Source organism: Drosophila elegans, unplaced genomic scaffold, assembly GCF_018152505.1.
Source record: "Drosophila elegans isolate 14027-0461.03 unplaced genomic scaffold, ASM1815250v1 contig_183, whole genome shotgun sequence".
NCBI lineage: Eukaryota > Metazoa > Arthropoda > Insecta > Diptera > Drosophilidae > Drosophila > Drosophila elegans.
Window position 1 is genome coordinate 5,750,297 of NW_024545550.1, and position 19,663 is coordinate 5,769,959.

At 46.2% G+C, this 19,663-nt stretch overlaps 8 protein-coding genes, 1 long non-coding RNA gene and 4 other non-coding genes across 17 annotated transcripts; 4 read left to right on the forward strand and 9 right to left on the reverse strand.

Moving 5' to 3' along the window:
* Positions 1-49: 49 nt before the first annotated feature.
* On the reverse strand, positions 50-4,659 carry LOC108143435 (tetratricopeptide repeat protein 37). The gene is made up of 13 exons (XM_017267850.2): positions 4,520-4,659; positions 4,249-4,460; positions 3,868-4,060; positions 3,216-3,811; positions 3,079-3,156; positions 2,599-3,013; positions 2,362-2,544; positions 2,121-2,305; positions 1,271-2,059; positions 786-1,217; positions 552-726; positions 303-490; positions 50-241 (listed from the first exon to the last, which is right to left on the reverse strand). Exons 1-13 carry the CDS (start codon positions 4,610-4,612, stop codon positions 82-84), a joined length of 3,699 nt encoding a protein of 1,232 aa, XP_017123339.1. The 5' UTR covers positions 4,613-4,659; the 3' UTR covers positions 50-81.
* A 14-nt stretch (positions 4,660-4,673) lies between these two features.
* LOC108143438 (cytoplasmic tRNA 2-thiolation protein 1) lies at positions 4,674-5,895 on the forward strand. Its single transcript, XM_017267853.1, has 3 exons — positions 4,674-4,792; positions 4,849-5,006; positions 5,062-5,895. The coding sequence occupies exons 1-3, from the start codon at positions 4,745-4,747 to the stop codon at positions 5,885-5,887; spliced, it is 1,032 nt and encodes a 343-aa protein (XP_017123342.1). The 5' UTR covers positions 4,674-4,744; the 3' UTR covers positions 5,888-5,895.
* On the reverse strand, positions 5,881-7,964 carry LOC108143439. Of its 4 annotated transcripts, none has more exons than XR_001774336.1 (8): positions 7,880-7,964; positions 7,593-7,644; positions 7,281-7,337; positions 7,021-7,097; positions 6,763-6,821; positions 6,450-6,502; positions 6,200-6,267; positions 5,881-5,950 (listed from the first exon to the last, which is right to left on the reverse strand). It is a non-coding gene; the product is annotated as an uncharacterized LOC108143439 (long non-coding RNA). The 4 variants fall into 4 exon arrangements; XR_001774334.1 differs by having other exon boundaries at positions 6,763-6,824; XR_001774337.1 differs by lacking the exon at positions 6,450-6,502.
* Positions 6,338-6,416, reverse strand: LOC121466936. The gene has a single exon (XR_005977098.1). It is a non-coding gene; the product is annotated as a small nucleolar RNA Me28S-Gm3255 (small nucleolar RNA).
* On the reverse strand, positions 6,582-6,661 carry LOC121466946. Its single transcript, XR_005977108.1, has one exon. It is a non-coding gene; the product is annotated as a small nucleolar RNA Me28S-Am982 (small nucleolar RNA).
* Positions 6,898-6,977, reverse strand: LOC121466947. Its single transcript, XR_005977109.1, has one exon. It is a non-coding gene; the product is annotated as a small nucleolar RNA Me28S-Am982 (small nucleolar RNA).
* LOC121466935 lies at positions 7,161-7,245 on the reverse strand. The gene has a single exon (XR_005977097.1). It is a non-coding gene; the product is annotated as a small nucleolar RNA Me28S-Gm3255 (small nucleolar RNA).
* Positions 7,965-8,609: 645 nt separating the features above from the next.
* On the forward strand, positions 8,610-9,087 carry LOC108143559 (DNA-directed RNA polymerase III subunit RPC10). Its single transcript, XM_017268067.2, has 2 exons — positions 8,610-8,824; positions 8,902-9,087. Exons 1-2 carry the CDS (start codon positions 8,684-8,686, stop codon positions 9,085-9,087), a joined length of 327 nt encoding a protein of 108 aa, XP_017123556.1. The 5' UTR covers positions 8,610-8,683.
* Positions 9,087-9,877, forward strand: LOC108143555 (yrdC domain-containing protein, mitochondrial). The gene has a single exon (XM_017268064.2). The coding sequence runs from the start codon at positions 9,087-9,089 to the stop codon at positions 9,831-9,833; it is 747 nt and encodes a 248-aa protein (XP_017123553.1). The 3' UTR covers positions 9,834-9,877.
* Positions 9,878-10,380: 503 nt separating this feature from the next.
* Positions 10,381-11,158, reverse strand: LOC108143556 (mitochondrial inner membrane protease subunit 2). The gene is made up of 2 exons (XM_017268065.2): positions 11,037-11,158; positions 10,381-10,976 (listed from the first exon to the last, which is right to left on the reverse strand). Exons 1-2 carry the CDS (start codon positions 11,128-11,130, stop codon positions 10,555-10,557), a joined length of 516 nt encoding a protein of 171 aa, XP_017123554.1. The 5' UTR covers positions 11,131-11,158; the 3' UTR covers positions 10,381-10,554.
* A 123-nt stretch (positions 11,159-11,281) lies between these two features.
* On the reverse strand, positions 11,282-11,977 carry LOC108143557 (transcription factor MafG). Its single transcript, XM_017268066.2, has 2 exons — positions 11,837-11,977; positions 11,282-11,774 (listed from the first exon to the last, which is right to left on the reverse strand). Exons 1-2 carry the CDS (start codon positions 11,867-11,869, stop codon positions 11,409-11,411), a joined length of 399 nt encoding a protein of 132 aa, XP_017123555.1. The 5' UTR covers positions 11,870-11,977; the 3' UTR covers positions 11,282-11,408.
* Positions 11,978-12,423: 446 nt separating this feature from the next.
* Positions 12,424-19,447, forward strand: LOC108143455 (protein rigor mortis). Its single transcript, XM_017267887.2, has 9 exons — positions 12,424-13,973; positions 14,029-14,341; positions 14,399-14,561; positions 14,623-14,776; positions 17,218-18,113; positions 18,171-18,336; positions 18,391-18,541; positions 18,600-18,857; positions 18,925-19,447. The coding sequence occupies exons 1-9, from the start codon at positions 12,524-12,526 to the stop codon at positions 19,100-19,102; spliced, it is 3,729 nt and encodes a 1,242-aa protein (XP_017123376.1). The 5' UTR covers positions 12,424-12,523; the 3' UTR covers positions 19,103-19,447.
* On the reverse strand, positions 14,701-17,247 carry LOC108143456 (cilia- and flagella-associated protein 206). Of its 2 annotated transcripts, XM_041707751.1 has the most exons (4): positions 17,197-17,247; positions 16,039-16,676; positions 15,611-15,960; positions 14,701-15,551 (listed from the first exon to the last, which is right to left on the reverse strand). In XM_041707751.1, the coding sequence occupies exons 2-4, from the start codon at positions 16,673-16,675 to the stop codon at positions 14,808-14,810; spliced, it is 1,731 nt and encodes a 576-aa protein (XP_041563685.1). In that variant the 5' UTR covers position 16,676; positions 17,197-17,247; the 3' UTR covers positions 14,701-14,807. The 2 variants fall into 2 exon arrangements, with proteins under 2 accessions (XP_041563685.1, XP_017123377.1); XM_017267888.2 differs by lacking the exon at positions 17,197-17,247 and having other exon boundaries at positions 16,039-16,753.
* Positions 19,448-19,663: the final 216 nt, after the last annotated feature.

Genomic DNA, 19,663 nt, shown 5'->3' on the forward strand with positions numbered 1-19,663 from the left:
GCATCTTGGTGCTTCCCAACACTGTCTTAGTTGGCGGCAAAAAAAAGCATTTCAAATCGCAATTTTTATTGGGTATTATTATCAATGAGCCGATATGGCGGAAAGTAATTGCCTGGCTTGCTGGTCTGCGGGATTCAGTCGGATTGCGCGCTGCACCAGCTTCAGGGAGCAGACCTTGTCCACTGCACTCACGGCCTGGCTGGCATAGATGGTCGTCTGTGCCTCCTCGCTGGCCAATATGCTATGATGATTAAAAATCATCAATGAAATAAAACACTTTATATTGAAACCCCCTTTCTTACCCATTCTGCTGATTGGTATGGCCCAGTGTAAGAGCTATCAGAGCCATGTTCGAGGTGGCCAGTTGATGGGACCGTTCCTCCAGGAAATAGTCAAGAAGAAACTTAAGCAACACCTTGCGAAGTCCAGCGGAATGGGGATACATTCGGACTCGGGACTGTAGATAGCACAACGCCTTGCGTGCACCCTCCTAAAAACAGATTGATATCATTAGTTTCTTGAAACTAACACAAGCCGGCCATCAAACACACGTTTATCAGGATATAGTTGGCCGTCAGGTAGGACACCTCGGCACAATACTCCTCCTTGAAAGCGTACGCACTCAGCTCTGTCATTATTGTCTGGCTCAACTCGTTATCCCTATGAATTATGCCCAAGGCAAAGGCAGAGTACAGGGCCTGAATGGGCACTTCCTTTAACAGGACACTTTCGAAAATAAAATCATTATAAAAGTAGAACAACTAGATTAAGTACGCGCTACCAACCACTGACAGAGTAGCGTTTTAGTGTCTGCTTCTCCCTGGAAAGCGTATATCATGGATGCCATGGCCACCAGAATGGTGGCCGCCTTATCATCATCTTGGCCCACCACGTTGCTCAACACAGAGTTGTAAATCGAATAGGATTCCTGCAGCTGTCCGGATCGGTAGTACGCCTGGGCCAGGCCAATAATTGGTTTAAATGTGGCATGGGCCACAGTGTTTAGTGCGTTTACTGCCTGCTCCGGTTGGTCAAGTTTAAGATAGAGGTATCCCAAATTCGTATAGAGCTTGTCTCGATCCGCTCCAGGCTGGCATATGTTGCAGGCGCGGGTGAATGCTTCGATCGCTTGACGATACAGTTTTTTCCGGGCGTACAAAAATCCCTGAAACGACAGCGATGCGATACTAGCATCTGCCTCCTCATTTTGCACGTACCTTTAAATTATAAAGATGTTTAAAGAGTTAGGTTATGAAACATTAGTACTTACCAATTGATGGCATCCAGTGCATAGACATCCGCGTACATGTGATCGATGGCATGCCTGATGTGCTGCTTGTTCCGAGACTCCGGATCCGATAGCATCTCGCACACCCAATGCGCGAAACCGAGAGCCGACTCCGGGTGGTAATCGAACTGCTGGCAATGGCGGAACAGGTCGAAGGCCTCCTCGCGGTCACCAATCGTCTCCGCCAGGATGGCCTGGCCTATCCAAGCGTTGGCGTACACGGGACTCGATTGCTGGGCTCGCTTGAAGGCCTCATTGGCCAGTCGGGTTTCATTCAACTGGATGTACAGCACTCCGAGATTGGTCCAAGCCGTGAAACATTTCCGTTCCAGCTCCACCGCCTGAATGAGGCAGTGCTGTGCCAGCGGCAGATTCTCATATTCAGAATGCATGTTGATCACTCCGAGTAGATTCCAATTCTGCCATCGATTGCTCCGCTCTTTGATGGCCATCTTGCATACCTTTGCCGCTGTCTCCAGGTGACCCTTGGCCTCCTCAGGAATGAAGAGGGCACTGTAGTAGCTAGCCAGCGACAGCTCATACCACAGGTAGGTGTTCTGCTTCAGCTTCAAAGCGCAAAGATAGAAGCGTTGAGCCAGCTGCAGGAGATCCTTGCGCGACAGATACGCAATGGGTTCATCGCGCTTGGCCAGACTTCCAGCCACATCCAAGTTGGCCAAGGAGGGCGGTAGTTGGGCCGTTTGTACGAACACGCTGGCCGAGAGGCGCCACAGCCAGACCATGCTCTGTGCCTCTGGCTGAAGAAAGGCACTGTAACAAAAAAAACTTTACTTAAAACCATAAATAGTTAGACATGAGATGATCTTCCCACCTTTGAAGGTGGCCCACAGCTAATTGAAAATGCTGCTTTGACCTGCCATACAAGTTCTGGCTCTTAAAACTGTTCGCCAAGCCAATATGCGCCTCTGCTGCACCTCTTAACCCAGGCAGGTAACTAGGATTTAGCCTTAGCAGCGTATCGTAATCTTCAATTGCCTCGGAATACATGCGAATTGTCTATTAAAATTGAAAGAAATTAGTTATGTTAAGTATCTAGTTTCATATTTGCATACCGTTTTAATAGAGGCTATTTGGAGCAGAGCATAACTATTCTCCGGGGACAGCTCGAGAATCTTTTGGAAGACCCGAATTGCCGAGTTGTAGGATCCACGCGCGGCATAAGCATCGCCCAACGACTCCCAGTAGACCATGCAGCGCGAGTCGTGCTTGATGGCAATCCGGAAGCATTGGATGGCCTGCAATAAAATTCTTTTAGGGGATATTTCAAAGATCACCTGCTAGTCACCCACGTTGTCCCACTTCTTCACTTGCAAAAAGTGCAGTCCCAGCTTGTACTGCAGTCGGATTGATTCGTCGCTGCCCAGATGCCGCAAAGTGTTTAGAAGAAGCGTCTCGTTTAGCTCCTCCTCGCCCAGTTCCTGGTAGATGAAACTCAGCGCATCGACAGCTTCCTCGGCCAGGGCATTGAGACTGATGCACTTTTCATAGCACTTGCGGGCACGTGACAAGTCCCCAGTTGCCAGCGGATACAGCCTGCCCAGATAGTCGAAGCACTCGGCGAAGTGCGGACGCAGACGAGTGGCCTTCAGCACGCAGTTCAGGGAATCTGAATAGTTCTTTAGCTGCATGTGCAGTTTGCCACAAAGCAGCTGAGCCTCGAAGGACTCTTGGTTGCCAATTTCCCGAAGAGCTTCAGCGGGGGACCTAGCATGAATTTAAAATAGGTTTTTATTAGTGTGTTACTAAAATCAAAGAGTGACTTGTCTTACAAGAGATATTCTGCCTTGGAAAGCTCATCCAGAGGTAAATCTTTCAGCAGCTGCAGCTCACCCAGCTTGAAGTAGCAACTAAAAAAAGTAACATGCGTAATAATAAAAGATTTGCAAATGTTTTTTTGATGTCTCACCGAGCTAAAGCCTTTACATTGCACTCTGACTTCTCGAGCGTTTGCAACATCCTGACTCCTTCTCTCAATTGGGAATTCTCCTTTTCGTGCGCTAAACACAGAGCATAAGCTTCGTTTTCCTGCCCAAGCTGCCGCCACAGCTGAAGAGCCAGCTTGTAGGCGCCCAGCTCCATGTGGATGTTGGCTAAAAGCTCCAGCGTCACCTTGTACGCTGGATGGCTTTGCTGCGCTTGCAGCGCCAACTGTCTGGATGCCACAAATTGCCCCTCAACATAAAGGTCCAGTGCCTTGATCAACAGGGCCAAGTTGGAGTTCGGATTTAGTTGCAGCAGTTGCTCAGCGTACACCTGGATGGGATGTCTCAACTCCTGCTGCCAGAGATCTCGGTTTGGTTGATCGTGGTTTTCGCAGTACGTCTTGCATATCCACTCAAAGCCGTAGACATCCTTGGGATGAGATTCGACCATGTTGCAGGCGTGCCGCACACAGGCCACAAAATCCTTCTCCTTGTAGAGCCACTTAAGGTAGCGCTTGTAGACGACGCTCTTGGCATTTGAATCACCGCTGGCCAGCAGAGCTTCCATCGTTGTTTTATACTTAGGATTAAGGAGTATCAATATTAATAAGCTTATGTTAAGGTTACGTTACGTACAAGTTCAGAATCTTCTGGTGTGACTTCAAAATCGTTGGCGAACCAAATGCGTGCCAGGTATTCCAGGATTTTGCCATAATTTTTGTCCTCTGGGTTTTTAACCCTCTTTTTTAATACAGCAAAGCAAGCGGGTGCCAAACTTGAATCTGAAGCCAAGTTGAAAAGCTTCTCCCAAAAGTCCAAGGATTGTTCTCTAATAAATTAAGAATAAGTTTCGTTTGTTAGTAAATACTTTAACAAAAAAGGTAATTTTGTGCCAATTTCATCTGCAAGAAATTATATATTATATTATATACCTTTCCTAATCAGACTGAGTAGACATTTGAACTTCCTCAAATGAGACACAGGTATCATCTAAAAGTTATATGATTAATTCCTTACGGTTGCAGATCCGCCAGTTGATCGTAGATCTCCGGCAGCTCGTTGCTGGGCGCGCAGTTGGCCAGACCCAGGAGAGCGGCGGTGGCGGGTCCCTCCGTGAACTCGATGCACTGCCTCAGGTTCTTGGCTGCCTCCGCCTTGTCTATATTCTGGTAGGCGGCCCCGAGCAACAAGTAGCCCATGGCGTTCTTGGGATCCGATTTTAGCAGGCGCTGCAATAAATGTGATTAGGACAATGAGCAATAGGAATACCCTTCAGCGGTCACATTACCTGACACTTAGGTATGGCCTCCGCGTGCTTGCCCAGCTTTAACGTCTCCCGGATGTCCTTAATCAAGGCTTTTAGCTCTTTTCCGCCACTCATTGTAAATACAAATGTTTATTTTCTTCTTTACTATTTCAAGTGTTGGGCAACTTGTGGGAAAAGCCAGTGCTGGTCAGTGCTGAAAGTGCAACAGCTGGCTTCCAGCAAATTGTGTGTTAAATTTATGTTAAAATGCCCATAAACTGCAAGTCCCAGTGCGGAAATCGGGCTGCTTTGAAAGTGAGTTGTCAAATTATCTATGCTCAGGAAATCCCATTAATAATGTGTACCTATAGCGACCGAAAACCGGCGATGCCCTGTGCAAGGAGTGCTTTTTTGCCGCCTTCGAGGCGGAAATCCATCACACGATCTCCTCCAGCCACTTGTTTCGGCGTGGTGAGAAGGTGGCCGTGGCGGCCAGTGGAGGCAAGGATTCCACTGTCCTGGCGCATGTGTATGTTGTAGATTTTCCCTTATCCCACCTCTTTAATCACGTCCATTTCTTTCAGCTTGAAACTGCTAAACGAACGCCACGATTATGGCCTGGAACTGGTGCTCCTTTCCATTGACGAGGGCATCACTGGCTATCGGGACGACAGTTTGGAGACGGTCAAGCAGAACCGTGACGACTACCAGCTGCCCCTGAAGATCCTGTCCTACGAGGAGCTCTACGGCTGGACCATGGACCGCATTGTGGGGCAGATCGGGCGCTCCAACAACTGCACCTTTTGCGGGGTTTTCCGCCGACAGGCCTTGGATCGAGGAGCCAAGCTGCTGGGCGTGGACAGCATAGCCACGGGCCACAACGCCGACGACATTGCGGAGACGGTGCTGATGAATGTGCTCCGTGGGGACACGGCACGCCTGCGTCGCTGCACAGACATTCGGACCGGCGGCGGCGAGGATTCCATTCCACGTGTGAAGCCCCTAAAATACAGCTACGAGAAGGAGATCGTGATGTATGCCCACTACAAGAAGCTTGTCTACTTCTCCACGGAATGTGTATTTGCCCCCAATGCGTATCGCGGCCATGCCCGAGCCTTTCTCAAAGATCTGGAGAAGGTGCGACCTTCGGTTATCATGGACATCATCTACTCCGGCGAGCAGCTGCGATTCAAGGACACCGTGAAGAAACCAGTTCGTGGCATATGCACTCGCTGTGGCTTCGTTTCCTCACAACAGCCCTGCAAGGCGTGTGTCCTTCTCGAGGGTCTGAATAGAGGATTGCCCAAGCTGGGCATAGGCAAAAAGTCCAAGGGCGAGCGAATGATTGCCAAGCAGGACCAGGAACTGGCCCTACGGGAGCGAGCAAATTTAGTAAAAAACGATTTTTAACATTTCAAGAGCTTTTTATTTATTGGTATGGTTTTAACATAGTTTTCTCCAAGGATTCCAAACCTGCAAAGATAAAAACAGTCAACATTAGTTTCATTGCCCAGATAATTAATAAATTCTTATATATTTAAAGGAGCTCAGTGCCAATTTTTTAACCAGGGCCCATAACCAGTTAAGCAAGACTCCCTATCTCCAAAAAAATATTGGAGAAGTTTGTCAGAGCCTAACCTTTATATGTTGTCTGTGAATGGTTTAGATATCATCATTGAAGTCTTCATTCTTTTTTTTAAACCAAAATGGTTTAATACTAACCTTGGATCAAGTTTCCTTTTAGCAATATTCTGCTTCATTGGGTTTTGTTCTCATCCAATTTTAGTAGTCTGTAAAATATGGGGGGAAAAACGATTTTAGTAAAATAAACGCAAACTAAATAAAAAATTATTTTTGAGAGTCATCAGTTAATTGTATTAAAAAGTTTGAATCACAAAGGTTCATTAGAGATGTCAGAAAATTAAAGCATCATTGAATTTAGGTTTTGATTTTAAAGTTGATTAATATTTACCTTATTAATGAAATGGTTTTAAATTGCTCATCTAATATGAAAATCCAGCCTTACTGCAATATAAGAAATTTAAATAATTGGTAAATTTGAGCCAAACAAAATTTATTTTAAGATAAAAAATGTGACATTTTAATATGAAATCAGTGAAAACTTGTATAACATCAATACATTTTTCAGTCGAAAGATGGTGTAAGTTTCATTCATCACAATATTATATGCAAACATCTTTAAACGAAAGCTTTAGATACTATTTATTGAGACTAATTAAGACAATTCATATTTTGGATGTGTTTTAGAATTTAAACCTAATTACCTTTTCAGAAGAGTTCTAGGCCACATTTTGTCATGGGATGGTTAAATCCAATGTCGTTCCTACTGCAAATAAAATAAGCGCATTAATTAAAAACTAGAAAAATTTGGTTTTTGAATACAAAATTCTGTGAGTTGCGAAAAAATTCAGTGATAACTTGTATAGCATCAATACATTTTTCAGTCGAAAGATGGTGTAAGTTTCATTCATCAGATAGTTTTAAGAGTTGATTTTATTTCTTTATTTAGGAATGCAAATTACCATTTAAACTTCTGGATCATTTAAACCTCCACGCTGACTGATGAGCGCCATATGGACCCAAAATTTGGACGATGGATCTGCAAATAATAGTTTTCATAAGTAATGGCTACAAACAAATTAATTACATGGTTTTAATGGAAAACTTCAGAATTAGTTATAACTGATTTGAATCACAACGGTTCATAAGAGATGTCAGAAAATAGAATAATAAATCATCATAGAATGACTTCATTTTTTAAAACGTTAGTATGAATACCTACCATTTTCATCCTTTCTCCGTAAAGCACGTGTTGGGTGATTCCAACTCCATTTTGTTTCTGTAAAAATAGGATTCTTGAATTAATAACTGACTGAATACTAAAAAAAAACATCTTTAAAGGTAGAGTAAATGTCGGCTTCACGAAAAGAATATGCACCGCAAATTCGGGTATTAAAAATTTGGGTTATGCTTGGGCAAAGTAAATTTGATCTACGAACAAGTAAAAAGCACTAGCTAAAGTTGTGTTTCTTTACACCAGCGACTCATGTTCGCATTGAAATATATTTAATATTTATTAAAGTATTCAACTCACCAATTCACAGTTGCCAGCGTATGCACGTAGCACCCAAAAACTACTGAATCACCTGCAAAGTAAATGATTGCATAGTTAGGTATGGTTTTAATTCCATTTTAAATTTGTTGAGATGGCAAAGGATGCTAAACCACGTGACTGCAATTTGAGTTGCAAGTGGTGAAGTGCATTTCCCTGCTTATCACAAATTGATCTTGCAACATTGAGTTCTGCAAACAAGCCAAACGAACTCTATTCGCAGTTATATTTGCTGCAATCCCTTACTGTTGTTTATTTTAATTACTTACATTTTAGTCAGTGTTTTATGAACGAGGTGTTGCTCGTTACACGTTTCTTAGAAAAGTAAAGTAAGTGAAGTTGGTTGCGATTAAAGTAGTGTGGCAGTGTGGTTAACGTTCTTAACCCCTAGAATACTAAAACGCCTCGCAAATGTGGCCTGAAAACGCAAACATTTTTTAAATGTTTATAACTGGTCATACTTCTTTTGCAGAAAATATGTTTATCGACAAATTTGTTAGATTTTCGGCTCCTGAAAAAAATAGGAGCATTAGGTTGGCATTGGGTGGCAAATAACAACGGTATGTTTTCGTGGAAAACTGTTATTTTGTGTTCTGACTCTGGAAAACTGGTTCTGCCAGATTACCAGCATATGCACCGCAATATTAAACAGGGCACTCCTGGAATTTATTTATTTGGTGTACTTATTAAGCAAAATAAATTAAATTTACCCATAAAAGCTAAATATTCTTTCAAAGGTAAAAAATTTGAGGAATTTACTGATCTAACTAATGCGAAATATATCAATGACAATATTTGCTTAATATTACTGATGCCATTTTCAATACGCCCGACTGACAAGATCTAATCTCCAATTCGCCATCAGCTGTGAATAAATTATTAGCTATAATTCTACCTTGGCAACAATTATTTTAAACGGATAGTGGAGACGGTTGTAATTTGACCAAAAATACACTAATCTCGGTATTTTTGTGGTATATTTAAACCAGTTACATTTAAACGTTGGATATGGCCACACTGTGAAGGAGCGCTCAACGTGCTCAATAGAAAACAAACGCGGATTCTCCGGAATTATGTTGTTTTTCTGCCCGTCGTGCGGAAACATACTGATTATTGAGGAGGACACGAATTGCCACCGCTTCACGTGCAACACCTGCCCCTATATATCGAAGATCAGGCGTAAGATCTCCACAAAGACCTTCCCTCGCCTTAAGGTAAAATCGGCGGTTGCCGCTGGATGATGCAATTTGGGTGGTATTTGTGATACTATCGTATTTTTCTATAATTGCAGGAGGTGGACCACGTTCTGGGCGGCAAAGCGGCTTGGGAGAACGTGGACTCGACGGATGCGGAGTGTCCAACGTGCAGCCATAAGCGTGCTTACTTTATGCAAATCCAGACTCGATCGGCCGACGAGCCCATGACCACGTTCTACAAGTGCTGCAACCACGAGTGCAACCACACCTGGCGGGACTAATGCGCCGCCTGCAGACACAGCTGCTCCGAATTGTCCAGGCTCACCACAAGTCGACCAGGATGCAGCATCGAGTCAGTGAGCTAAGCACTCCAGTGTGTCCGGTTGGAGACGAGGCGGCTCTCCAGCTGGCCCGTCAGTGCCTGCTGAGTGGACAGGTTATTGCCTTGCCCACCGATACCGTTTATGGGCTGGCCTGCGATGCCAACAACGAGGCAGCCATCCAACGGCTGTACGAGATCAAGGGCCGGGATGAGCACAAACCGGTGGCCATTTGCGTACACAACATCGCCGCCCTGCGTCGCTTTGGTCAGGCTGCCCATCTCAGCGACGAGCTGCTAACTCGTTTGCTCCCGGGCCCCCTGACCATCGTGATCGAGCGGACGCCCCAGCTGAGCAACCGGTTCCTTAATCCCAGCACCTCCAAGATCGGCATTCGCATTCCGGACTTCAAGTTCATGCGCGACCTCTGCGCCGTGTGGCATGAGCAGCCGTTGGCCCTGACCAGCGCCAATCGTTCTAGTGCGCCCAGCAGCCTGGAAGTCTCAGAGTTCCGCTCCCTGTGGCCGCAATTGGGCGCCGTCTTCGACGCCGGCCAAATTGGACTCACCGAGGAACGGCGTCTAGCCTCAACGGTCATTGACCTGGCCACTCCGGGCTATTACGAGATTGTGCGGGCAGGAGTGGCCCTGAAGCAGACCCTCGCCCTGATGGAGGCATTTGGCATCCGGTCTCGGAAAATGCTTTAGTATAAATGGAGCTATCCAAATACATTATTATTGTCAAGCTTAAATTTGTCTTGATTGTTTGCTTTTATATTACGTTGCTGAGAAATGTAAAAGTTTAATTTAATATTATATTATTCATACATCAGATTCGACCAAACTAAATTTAAAATTCAAGCTTATTTTTTTTTTTAAATGCAACTGCTGTGAAAGGAAATATCAAAACATCATGAGTAAATTAAGCTTTGTTACCTTGATTTTGATAAATCGAGTAATGTTTTAAGTAATATTCTTAAAATTGGAATAGAACAAAGGAAAATTCAAGTAAAATTACCTTTTACCGAGAGTATATATGTTTCCAGAGCTTGATTTGTTATTATTTTTTAGGCAACATAGAGAACCTTGGGACAATAATATTCTTATGTAAATGCGCAAATTTGTTGACTACATTTTCGAAGGGTATTTTAAAGAACTTAAGTTTTATGCAGATTTAATTCGAGTAAAACATTTGAAAGTAAGTGTATGCCTAAATTTTGGTATAACCATTTTGAGAAAAAAATAACTAAATCAATTTAAAATTTGCAATTTTCTTTGGCTTTTTACTTTCAGTTTTAATTTAGAACATCCTAGCTTGCCTCGCATGCGGGAACACAACAATTGATTATAAAATATACGGGTATTTCTGTAAGTATGTACACAATTGGAACTATCTGGGGCGCAGACCCTCCGCCAGGTGGTGGTCAGTCTAGTTGTAGTAGTTGCTGGTGTTTTTGGAGGCCTGGATGGGCCTTCGACGGCGTGGCAGCTCGTTCTCCAGCAGCCGCCAGCGTTCCGGTGGCCAGACAATGGCCACTGCCCTCGCAGACATCAGGCCCAGGGCCACGGGTCCGAAGGTGTTGCTGTCCATGGAGTGGCCCGTGTGGTCGCCCTCCACCCAGCAATGACCTTCGGGAACGCGCACGATCTCGTGCTTGTAGCCCAGCGTGGAGACCACGTCGCCCTGCAGCCCCACCACGCGTTTGATGATCTTCTGGGCGGGATCCTTGGGCGAGATGAGGGATATTATGTCGCCGCGTTCCACCTGGCTGTTGTGGGTGCCCCAGCGCAGCAGGAACACGTAGTCCTTCTCATCCGGCACTGGATTGAGAGCGGGCTGCATAGATATGCCTGCGGGCGAATCAAGCGGGTTTGGTTGGATCACAAAAGGAACCTCCGACAAGGACTCACCATCCACCCTGGCCACATATCCAACACAGTCCAGAAAAGTGACTCCCAGCGGCAGTGCGTAGAGGAGGGACTTGCCAAAGAAGCGAAATGCCATGGGTCCGGCTGGATGAACTACAGGACCGAGGAGCTATCGAGGTGAATACATAACCAGCTTTCTTGGCCGTGTTCCTTGTGCGCCCCGGCTCGTTTGGCATTCACAGCGAACGCCGACACGGGTTTTGTTTATGCTCGCAAAATACAGGGTGTTCCAGTGGATACAGAAAGTCGATTGGTTTTATTAAAAGGGGAAAATTCGCTATTGTACTTTAGTTACAGGTGTTTTCATTGGGGTTTATTTAAATTTTGACAGACAGGTGGAATGTGACTGGGAAATCAGCAGCCCTCCAGCTCGCTCGGAATGGGAATCTCGTTCTGGATGGCGAACTGCAGCAGCGCCTTGTACTTGTTCTTCCAGTTGCCCACCTCGCGACGCACTTGCTCGTTGTCCTCGTGCATCTGCTCTAGTTCCGTCCACTCGCAGGACTTCTTGGTCTCTAACTCGTCCTTCTGTTCGATCCGCTTGATGCGGCAACTGGCCGCGTATCCGCGATTCTTCAAAGTACGCCGCCGCTGCTTCATCCGGACTATCTCCTCGCGGTTCAGGCCGCGCATCTTGAGTGTGCGGTTGAGATCCCGCACTGAAATGCTCACCAGGTCATCATCGGTAATGTCCGGGATGGGACAGGGCGAAAGTGGGGCCTGAAAATCACACTCCGGTCAGGGTTTTCTCGTTCCTTTTAACTGATTTTCAATCTACATACCAGGGACGACTTTCTCTCGCGCTTTGCATCCATTGTTTCTTGTTTTCTTTATTTTCTCGGCAAGTTTACTAGTTTTGCTGGAGTTTTCTCCTTTTTTTTGCGTTGTTATTGTGAGTCTTCTTCTTCTCTACCTGCTGGTAGCCATTCACCGGGATTTAGTATTGGCAAGCATGATATTTTATAGGGCTGCCAGATCTTCAGAAAACACTATTATTAAAATCTCAGTAAATAGCGGGTTCATTAAATTTAAAATACAATTTAAAGCTATTTGATCAGTTTTGGTTCGAATTTCCAAATCAGTTGGTAAACGTTACTGGTACAAGTAAAGCTGGATTTATGATTTATTTGCTTGGCTAAGCAGTGTTTTTTAAGTAAAAAAACAAATCGTATTTAAAAGTAAATTGCTAAAACTAAGGCAACATTTAATTTATAATTTAATTTATCATATATATTTATGGTTAAAGTCGCTCATAATTAGTTGCTGCCGGTGAAAACTCTTCTCCAACATTTTTTTTCCGAATAGAGCCCTACGAAAACATTCCCTTGATGCTGTTCTACCAAAGGGTGGCAGCGCTAGCAAAGCTTGCGAAGCTTACTAACACTAGAGGCTTGGAAGAAAATCTCGACGCCAAATGTTAGCGGGAAATTGTCCTTATTTCTGCTAATGCCAAGTTGTGATCCATCGCCATGAACTCGCAGGTTATGTACCACAATGTGCCCACTCCGCCGGGCAACGTATCCTTGGCGGCAGCCGCTCCCGACGGCGGTTTGCTGTACGCCGGCATACGCTGCATCAACTACATATCGGCTCCACCGGCGAGCGGCGAGCAGCCCCAAGTGGTGACCATGTCGACGCGCATCAATATCCTGGCCCTGGACGTGAGTCCCATGTGGGGCAATACAGGCAATGGCAGCGGAAATGCAAATGGGAATCCAGCTAAACCATTCGCCATAGTCGGCGATGACCTGAGCGTCCAGGTCTGGGACTGCGGACTGGGAGAGGCCATCATCGGCCACAAGGCCCACCAGCATCAGCACGAGGCACGGGATGTGCGTGCCGTACACCACACCACCAGTTCCGTTCTGATGAGCTACCTGGCCAACGGCAATATCCTCTCCATGGACGCCAGCGACCTGGTCATCTACTGCGTCGCCTCCAACACCTATTGCCGCCGACCCACTTTCATTTCGCCCCGAAACCACCAGCTCACCATGGTGCGCTGCTCCCCCTACAACGACAACCTGTTCGCCGTGGGAACAGCAATGGGCAACGTGTTGGTCTGCGACCTGCGCAAAATGAACATCGTTTACAAGTTCCACGGCCACAAGGCGCCCATATGCGGCCTGGCCTGGCGGGAGGTGCCTGCTCCGCAGGAGGAGAACCTCAACAATCTGGCCTCAAGGGCCGAACAATGGCGAAGCCGCAATGGGGAACAGAATGAGAAGCCCAAGGCGAAGCCACCACCGCTGTCGAAATCCCGGGCAGCCGAGTCCGACGACTTGTTCGACATTTACAACTTTGATCACCTGGAGGGCGAGTTCGGAGCACCTGTCGCTGCGCGTCGCCAATCCTCTGAAGACTGCGGCGGCGGGTTTGTGGGCCTGGAGAAGCCAGCCGGAGCCGCTGCCCTGGATTTCGTTGAAGCCTGCGAAAGCGTAAAGGCGGATCTGTTGGCGAATCGTCAAGAGGAAAACACCCAGCACGTGGAGGTCACCCTAACCGACTGTGAGCCCACAAAGCCCACCGGTCCGTTGAGTGATGCCAGCACCATTAGCAACAAACACGATGTCAGCGATTCCACCGAAGGCAGTCTCGAGGTCATCCAGTACAGCTCCTCCAGTGACGATGCCGTGATTGTTGATGGCGAGGCGGCCAAACCCAAAAGAGAAGTACTGCATCACATTTACCACCAGGCCGAGGTACATGCCTCAGAAGCTCCACTGCCAAAGACCGAGCCGGCTAGCAATCTCCAAGTGGTGCCGGCCATCAGCATGGAGACCATCAGCTCGGCTTCTGGAAACAGCTCTCGATTGGACACTTTACTGGTTTCCATTGATGGAGATGAGGTGATGATGATTTGGAATACGAATACAGGAGCGCATGCGGGCAAGAACTACAGCAAGAGCAAGGCGGCAGGTAAGGCGTTTTGCAAAGCCATTAACAATAATCAATTAACCATGTTTCTTCCCAGGCAAGCTTAACAATGTGTACTGGCTAAACGACCAGGTAATTGTTTCCCTGAGCCGCCATCAGTTGTTCTTCTGGTCACTTGAGTTCGAGCGGAAGATGCTGCGCTACAAGATCAGCAGGGACAGAGCCCACAGTTGCCAGCTGCAGGACATTGTGTCGATTTCTTGTGATCCAAGCAAAGAGATGATTTGGCTCTGCAGGAACAATCGTCAGATTGGAATGATGAATCCCCTGACCGGCCAAGTGAGTGCCTTCTACGGCACTGTGGCATTCGGAGTGCGAGCGATGGCCGAGTGTCCGGATGATATGAACAAGTGAGCTTAAATTCTATCGCCAAAGGCTCAAAACTGATTTATCCTTTACTCGATTAGAATCGCTTTGGGCTGTTCGGACCGCCGGGTGGCCTTCTTTGATATATCAAAGCTTTCGTCCAGCTGCCTTCCCATCGATAGCGTCTATGTGACCAGTAATGTTTACTCCCTGGCCTGGAGTCCGAACTGCTTGGAACTGGCTTTTGGTACCTTTGACGGAACAGTACGTTTTTGCATTAATACGATTTTATTGAAGACTCAAATCAAAATCAAAACAACAATAGGTTGGCATCCTTGATGTGGACCGCATGAAGGTGAAAACCCATTTACGGACGCCCCACAAAAAGGAAGTCTACTCCCTGGTGTGGCAGGACCATTACATTTACTTCATTGTGAATCGCGTGTTTGGGTTTTTCGACTTAAGCAGATCAAAAACTGGTGAGTTTATGTGTATGTTTTCCTGTTCTCATCACAAATGCTGCCGAGTGTTGTAGGTTTGGTTCTGGGCGTTTCGCTGCCCGTAGCTGATTTTGGTTTGCATGTCACTAGTTTGCTTCTTACGGATGTTGGCCAAGTGGATAGTTTCCCTATGGTAGTCCCAGGCATTCCACGTTACGTTAATCCAGTTGGACGGCGATAGGTCATTGGTGACAACCATTTCTGTTTGAGAATTAAAATCCTTTTTCTTTGGCGGCTCAACAATTAGGCCCTGCAGCTCCTGGGCTATCAGCACGTCGTCCAGCTTAAAGAGAAGCGCCAGGTTGGCACTGTTGAAAACCACTTTCCTAAAGGCGTCTATGAAAGGCTCAAATCGGAGCTCAGCGAAGCGAGCGTATCTCGCGTCCCGGAAGCCGAAAGTAATGTCCACATTTGAGCAAAGTTTTCTGGTTATTTGGGCCGGCGTAAGCAAACCATTCGTTACAGTCATGGCTAGGGAGCAAAACTCCTTTATATCCGCCTTGTTGAGGCTGCAAAAGTTGCCATCCGTCTGCAGCTCCTTCACAGCATCCATGCGCTCCTCAAAAGTGCAAACCTTGGGCTTCTTTATGCGTTTATGCAGGGCCTGCAGCTCGGCAATAGTGGTCTTGACCAGGTTCATTAAGTCGTCGACCACCAACGCCTCCACCTGCTCCCTCAGCTTGTTCAACTCAACAATGTGGTTAAGGAAGTTGTTCAGGTTACCCCAAACCTGCGAGATGTACACAAAGTGTGGCTAGTGGAACGAACAGGATTAGAGCGATCCAAATCAAAGGGAAAAATCAAGTCACTTACAAAGACCAGCTCCGAATCGATGGCGGTGCGCATGGAGAGGGTGTCGTTAATCTTGGCCACCACACAGTTGTAGCGCTTCTGCTCCACTTCGATGAGGTACACTGTGCTGTGGTAGTGCTCGCTCAGAGTGGTCAGACAGCGGTGCTGCATGAAGTAGGTCAGCGAGAGCTGGTTCAGGCGGTCCAGGTGCTCGAGCGGCACTCGATAGGTCAAGGTCTCGTCCTTGTGGTCAATCTTCACGAGGTCATCGAGGGCCGCCTGGCAGATGGATCGCATCTTCACAGCCCTTTCCATGCTGGCTGAAAATGCAGCTTCAGTGTTTTTTTGGGCCATTTCTAGATCATCAACCACTAAGATAGATGACAAATTTATGATTTGGGATTAGAAAAGCGTTTTATTGTATGGGGGAGTCACCAAAGTGCACCCACCACTTCTCACATTCTCCCGATCGCCGTCGGGACCATCGTTGTTATAGATCACAATGCCGGCCACAGTAGCCGCCAATCTCTGAAGATATTCCAGCCGATGGTACTTCTTCTTCAACACATAGTTCTGCAGATCACTGCGCCCGATCACGCTGTTCAGAGCCTCGGCCGTCAGCTTGAGCAGCACATGGTTCTTGGGCGAGCCCAGATTGTAGCAGGCCACGACGAAGACCTGCATCTTGGCGAAGAGCTGGTCCAGCTGCACCTTATTGCAGGTCTCTGGGTACTGGAGTATATCCCTGATGAGCACCTGCAGTTCTGTTTGGAACTTTTCCTCGTATTGCTTCTTGACATACTCAAGGTCTATAGTGACGCCTTTCTTCATCACCCACGCCATTCTCATATTGGCCATTGTACAATCCATCGGATTCACATAGCTATCCACTATTGTGTTCACAAAAGACTCAATGGCGCAAGCGGTAGGCTTATTCAGGTCGGACTTAAGCAGACCTCGTCGCTGATCCCTGGCCAGCAGGTGAACCGCGAAGATGACGAACTCCTCGGCCACCTGCAGATCCAGCTGCTGGAAGCGCTTCATGATGCGGTGGCTAATGTCCACAAGTGTCCTGTGCCGCGGCATTCTAATGAACGGAACAATTAATTTATTTTAGGGGAAAAACTCGACGACGGAAAATGTGTAACGTGACTGCTTGTTAGCTTTTTTAGTTACTTGTTATTTTTTGTTGCCCCTGGCTACAATGAAATCGATTTTGATTTTGTAGTTGTCCATGAATGGTTTTAATTTGCCGTGACTCTAATTTGCTTCAAGTAAGCCATTAAAATGGTCGCACAATTATCTTTGAAACTGAACTTTTCGGACAACAATGGGTATCATTTTAATTTTAAATGGTTTCTTGCTATTAAGACAAGATTTAATTAGTTGCTTAAAATGAGAACAACTTGTAAAACAAAAAAGGAACATTAAACCTTGAACTTTTATACAATAAAAAACAAGAAATGCACATTTAGGATTTAATGCTGATTTGATTAGAAACCGATCGCTTAGATTATTTTTTGGTAATATTGTAAATAAGGCGAACAAAGCTGGAGCTTACTTATTAAACTCAACAATCTTTCTATATAAATGCTGTCTAAATTTACCATGCATTTATTTTTTTGCAGACCCCATAGTTGTGAACTGCATTTCTCGGCCAAGCTATCTAAGCCTGCATGGTTCCTTCCTTTTTGTGGGCACCGATGATGGACTGCTGCAGCTCCATGAGCGAGATTCCGGAATGGACAAGTCCTGGACGCCGTTCATCCGCCAGTCAGCTCTGTTTGCTCGTTATGTGACCGACATAGCCTGGAATCCGTTGGACAGCAATACGTTTGCTGTGGCCGGCAACGACAAGTTCGTGTACGTGATGGAGTTTCTGCCGTCGGAGCGCAAGTGGATAACGCAGCACACTTTCACGGCAAACGCGGAGAAGGCATCGATAACCTCGCTAAAATGGAGCCATACCCAAAAGCATTTGCTGCTCACGTTCCACATCGAGGGAAAGGTTTGCCTGTGGAACTGCAACGAGCCGGAGAAGCCACCGCTGACCATAACCTACCACTGCCCCATGTGGTGTGGAATGTTTTTGCCCACCGACGAGAACATAATTATGTGCTCGGGAAAGGCGCTCTCCGTGGAGCTGCTCAACATTAAAGACGCCTTGTCTGGCGATGAGAGTAACATCTGCCCCAAGGTGGATGCCCTGTTGAACGTTAAGTGGGCTAGCAAGTCCCTGACACAGCCCTTTGCCCCAGCTCTCACAGCGGCTGACAAAAAGCGACAGAGACGGGAGCAACGCAAGGCGGCAGTCAAGCCAGAAGCTGAGCCAGTTGCCACCAAGGAGGTGAAGAAGATTGAAGTGAATAAAACCCCTGGGAATGAAACACCAGCTCATGAGACTCCAGTGGAGGAGCTGCTGGGCGCTCTTAGCTTGGACAAAAAGACCAACAAAATGAACACAAAGGAGTGCACAAAGTGCAAGGAACGAGAGGCCAATCAGCCGCCCGATAGTTTCCTCACTGTGAGTCGGCAGTCGCGTCCTTTTATCACTTTACGCTAACGATGTTTCTACCCATAGCATAGCCGCACCTGTCTCTACCTCGCCCAGAAAGAGCTCAACAAGAGCGCACTGGAGAAGCTGGCCATTGTTCTTACCGAAGATGCGGCCAAGATTGACAAGTCGGTTCTCATGTCGAAGCTTTTCAGTACCAAGGTGATGGCTAAAGAGCTCATTGCCACAGAGTGTAAGTTAATTGAATACATTGGTTTGGATTTTAGTGACAATTTTAATATTTTAGTGACCAATCTGAAGCAGTCGAACACCAGAGACATAGCTCCTCTTTGTCTGGCCTTATCTTCGTTCAAGTTGCGCGAGGAACTGGAGCAGCATATGGCCAACAAGACGCTCACCGAATGGCATCTCTCGGTAGCTCCCTCAGTGTCTTTTACGTAAGGGTTTAATTTTGTATTATAAAGAGACTTTTGATCAATCAACTTACTTTTTCAGGCTGTGGCAGGACTGCTGTCGGGCTTATGCCAAACAGATGGAAGAAAAGGGCTTTATTATGCACGCAGCCACGTATCTGTTTAGTCTGGGAATGCAATCGGAAGCCATCGATCTATTCCTGGCCAACGAGTATTACAAAGAGGCCCTGGTCCATGCCCGCATATGCTTGCCAGCAACGGATCCTCTGATTAAAACCATAATTAACAGGTGGCTCGAGAATCTCGAGGGCACGGGCAATTTCGCTGCAGCAGCGCTGATGTGAGTGGAGTTAAAAGCAATTTAAAATTAAAGATCTACGCTAATAGTTTATTTAAATTCATTACAGATGCGTATTGGACAATGAGATGCTGCGTGGCTACTCCTATTTAAGGAAGTTCCGCAACTGCACGCCCGAGATTGCCGAACTAATGGACCAAATCAAGCGAATTGGCCAGCTGAGCGGAGTGTTAGACGGTTGTGCTGCCATCGAGCCGATCCACAATGGATCTACTGCCCAGCATTAGGCCAAAATTTATCGCGGCTTAAGCATAGTTTTAGCTGAAGCAGGCTGTATTAGTTTAGTACACATTTGAAGTTGCCCCGAAACAATCATGAAGCTATTATCAATTAGCTAGGCATTTAATGGTTTTGATCCATGAATTAAACTAATTTTCATACTTATAGATAGCCAGAGACTGACTGGAATTGAAATCCATTTAAGTTGCCATTTGAATACTATATTTTAATTTAATTTATCCCAATGAAACGAGAAAAACACACATATAGATATATATATCAATGGCACAATAGCTAGTAAAGAAACACACACAAATTGAATTTCGAATAAACGAAAATGAGAGAAAAAGAAACCCCGGCGAGCGTTAATTAGAACAGGCAGCTGTTCCAGCGGCCAAACCATTTGTTATCAGCCGTAAAAGCTGGCCCAAAACAAAAGTATGACCGTTAGGCCTCATTCTCGTCTGGGCTTTTGGCATCAAATTATGCAAATGCCCGGCTGGGTTGCCCAGCCCGCCGGCAGCTTCATTGCCAGTTAGAAATTAAGATTTAATTGTTGGAACAAGAGT

Coding starts and splice junctions, on each gene's coding strand:
- LOC108143435 (XM_017267850.2), bottom strand. CDS start 4,612: ATGAGTGGCGGAAAAGAGCTAAAAGCCTTGATTAAGGACATCCGGGAG. Junction 3,812..3,867: donor CACCAGAAGATTCTGAACTT/GTACGTAACGTA, acceptor CTTAATCCTAAG/TATAAAACAACGATGGAAGC. Junction 2,545..2,598: donor AAGTGAAGAAGTGGGACAAC/GTGGGTGACTAG, acceptor ATTTTATTGCAG/GCCATCCAATGCTTCCGGAT.
- LOC108143438 (XM_017267853.1), top strand. CDS start 4,745: ATGCCCATAAACTGCAAGTCCCAGTGCGGAAATCGGGCTGCTTTGAAA. Junction 4,793..4,848: donor GAAATCGGGCTGCTTTGAAA/GTGAGTTGTCAA, acceptor GTGTACCTATAG/CGACCGAAAACCGGCGATGC. Junction 5,007..5,061: donor TCCACTGTCCTGGCGCATGT/GTATGTTGTAGA, acceptor CATTTCTTTCAG/CTTGAAACTGCTAAACGAAC.
- LOC108143559 (XM_017268067.2), top strand. CDS start 8,684: ATGTTGTTTTTCTGCCCGTCGTGCGGAAACATACTGATTATTGAGGAG. Junction 8,825..8,901: donor AGACCTTCCCTCGCCTTAAG/GTAAAATCGGCG, acceptor CTATAATTGCAG/GAGGTGGACCACGTTCTGGG.
- LOC108143555 (XM_017268064.2), top strand. CDS start 9,087: ATGCGCCGCCTGCAGACACAGCTGCTCCGAATTGTCCAGGCTCACCAC.
- LOC108143556 (XM_017268065.2), bottom strand. CDS start 11,130: ATGGCATTTCGCTTCTTTGGCAAGTCCCTCCTCTACGCACTGCCGCTG. Junction 10,977..11,036: donor ATATGTGGCCAGGGTGGATG/GTGAGTCCTTGT, acceptor ATTCGCCCGCAG/GCATATCTATGCAGCCCGCT.
- LOC108143557 (XM_017268066.2), bottom strand. CDS start 11,869: ATGGATGCAAAGCGCGAGAGAAAGTCGTCCCTG. Junction 11,775..11,836: donor GCGAGAGAAAGTCGTCCCTG/GTATGTAGATTG, acceptor TGTGATTTTCAG/GCCCCACTTTCGCCCTGTCC.
- LOC108143455 (XM_017267887.2), top strand. CDS start 12,524: ATGAACTCGCAGGTTATGTACCACAATGTGCCCACTCCGCCGGGCAAC. Junction 13,974..14,028: donor CAGCAAGAGCAAGGCGGCAG/GTAAGGCGTTTT, acceptor GTTTCTTCCCAG/GCAAGCTTAACAATGTGTAC. Junction 18,858..18,924: donor TTCGCTGCAGCAGCGCTGAT/GTGAGTGGAGTT, acceptor AATTCATTACAG/ATGCGTATTGGACAATGAGA.
- LOC108143456 (XM_041707751.1), bottom strand. CDS start 16,675: ATGCCGCGGCACAGGACACTTGTGGACATTAGCCACCGCATCATGAAG. Junction 15,961..16,038: donor TCGGGAGAATGTGAGAAGTG/GTGGGTGCACTT, acceptor CATCTATCTTAG/TGGTTGATGATCTAGAAATG. Junction 15,552..15,610: donor TCGATTCGGAGCTGGTCTTT/GTAAGTGACTTG, acceptor TCGTTCCACTAG/CCACACTTTGTGTACATCTC.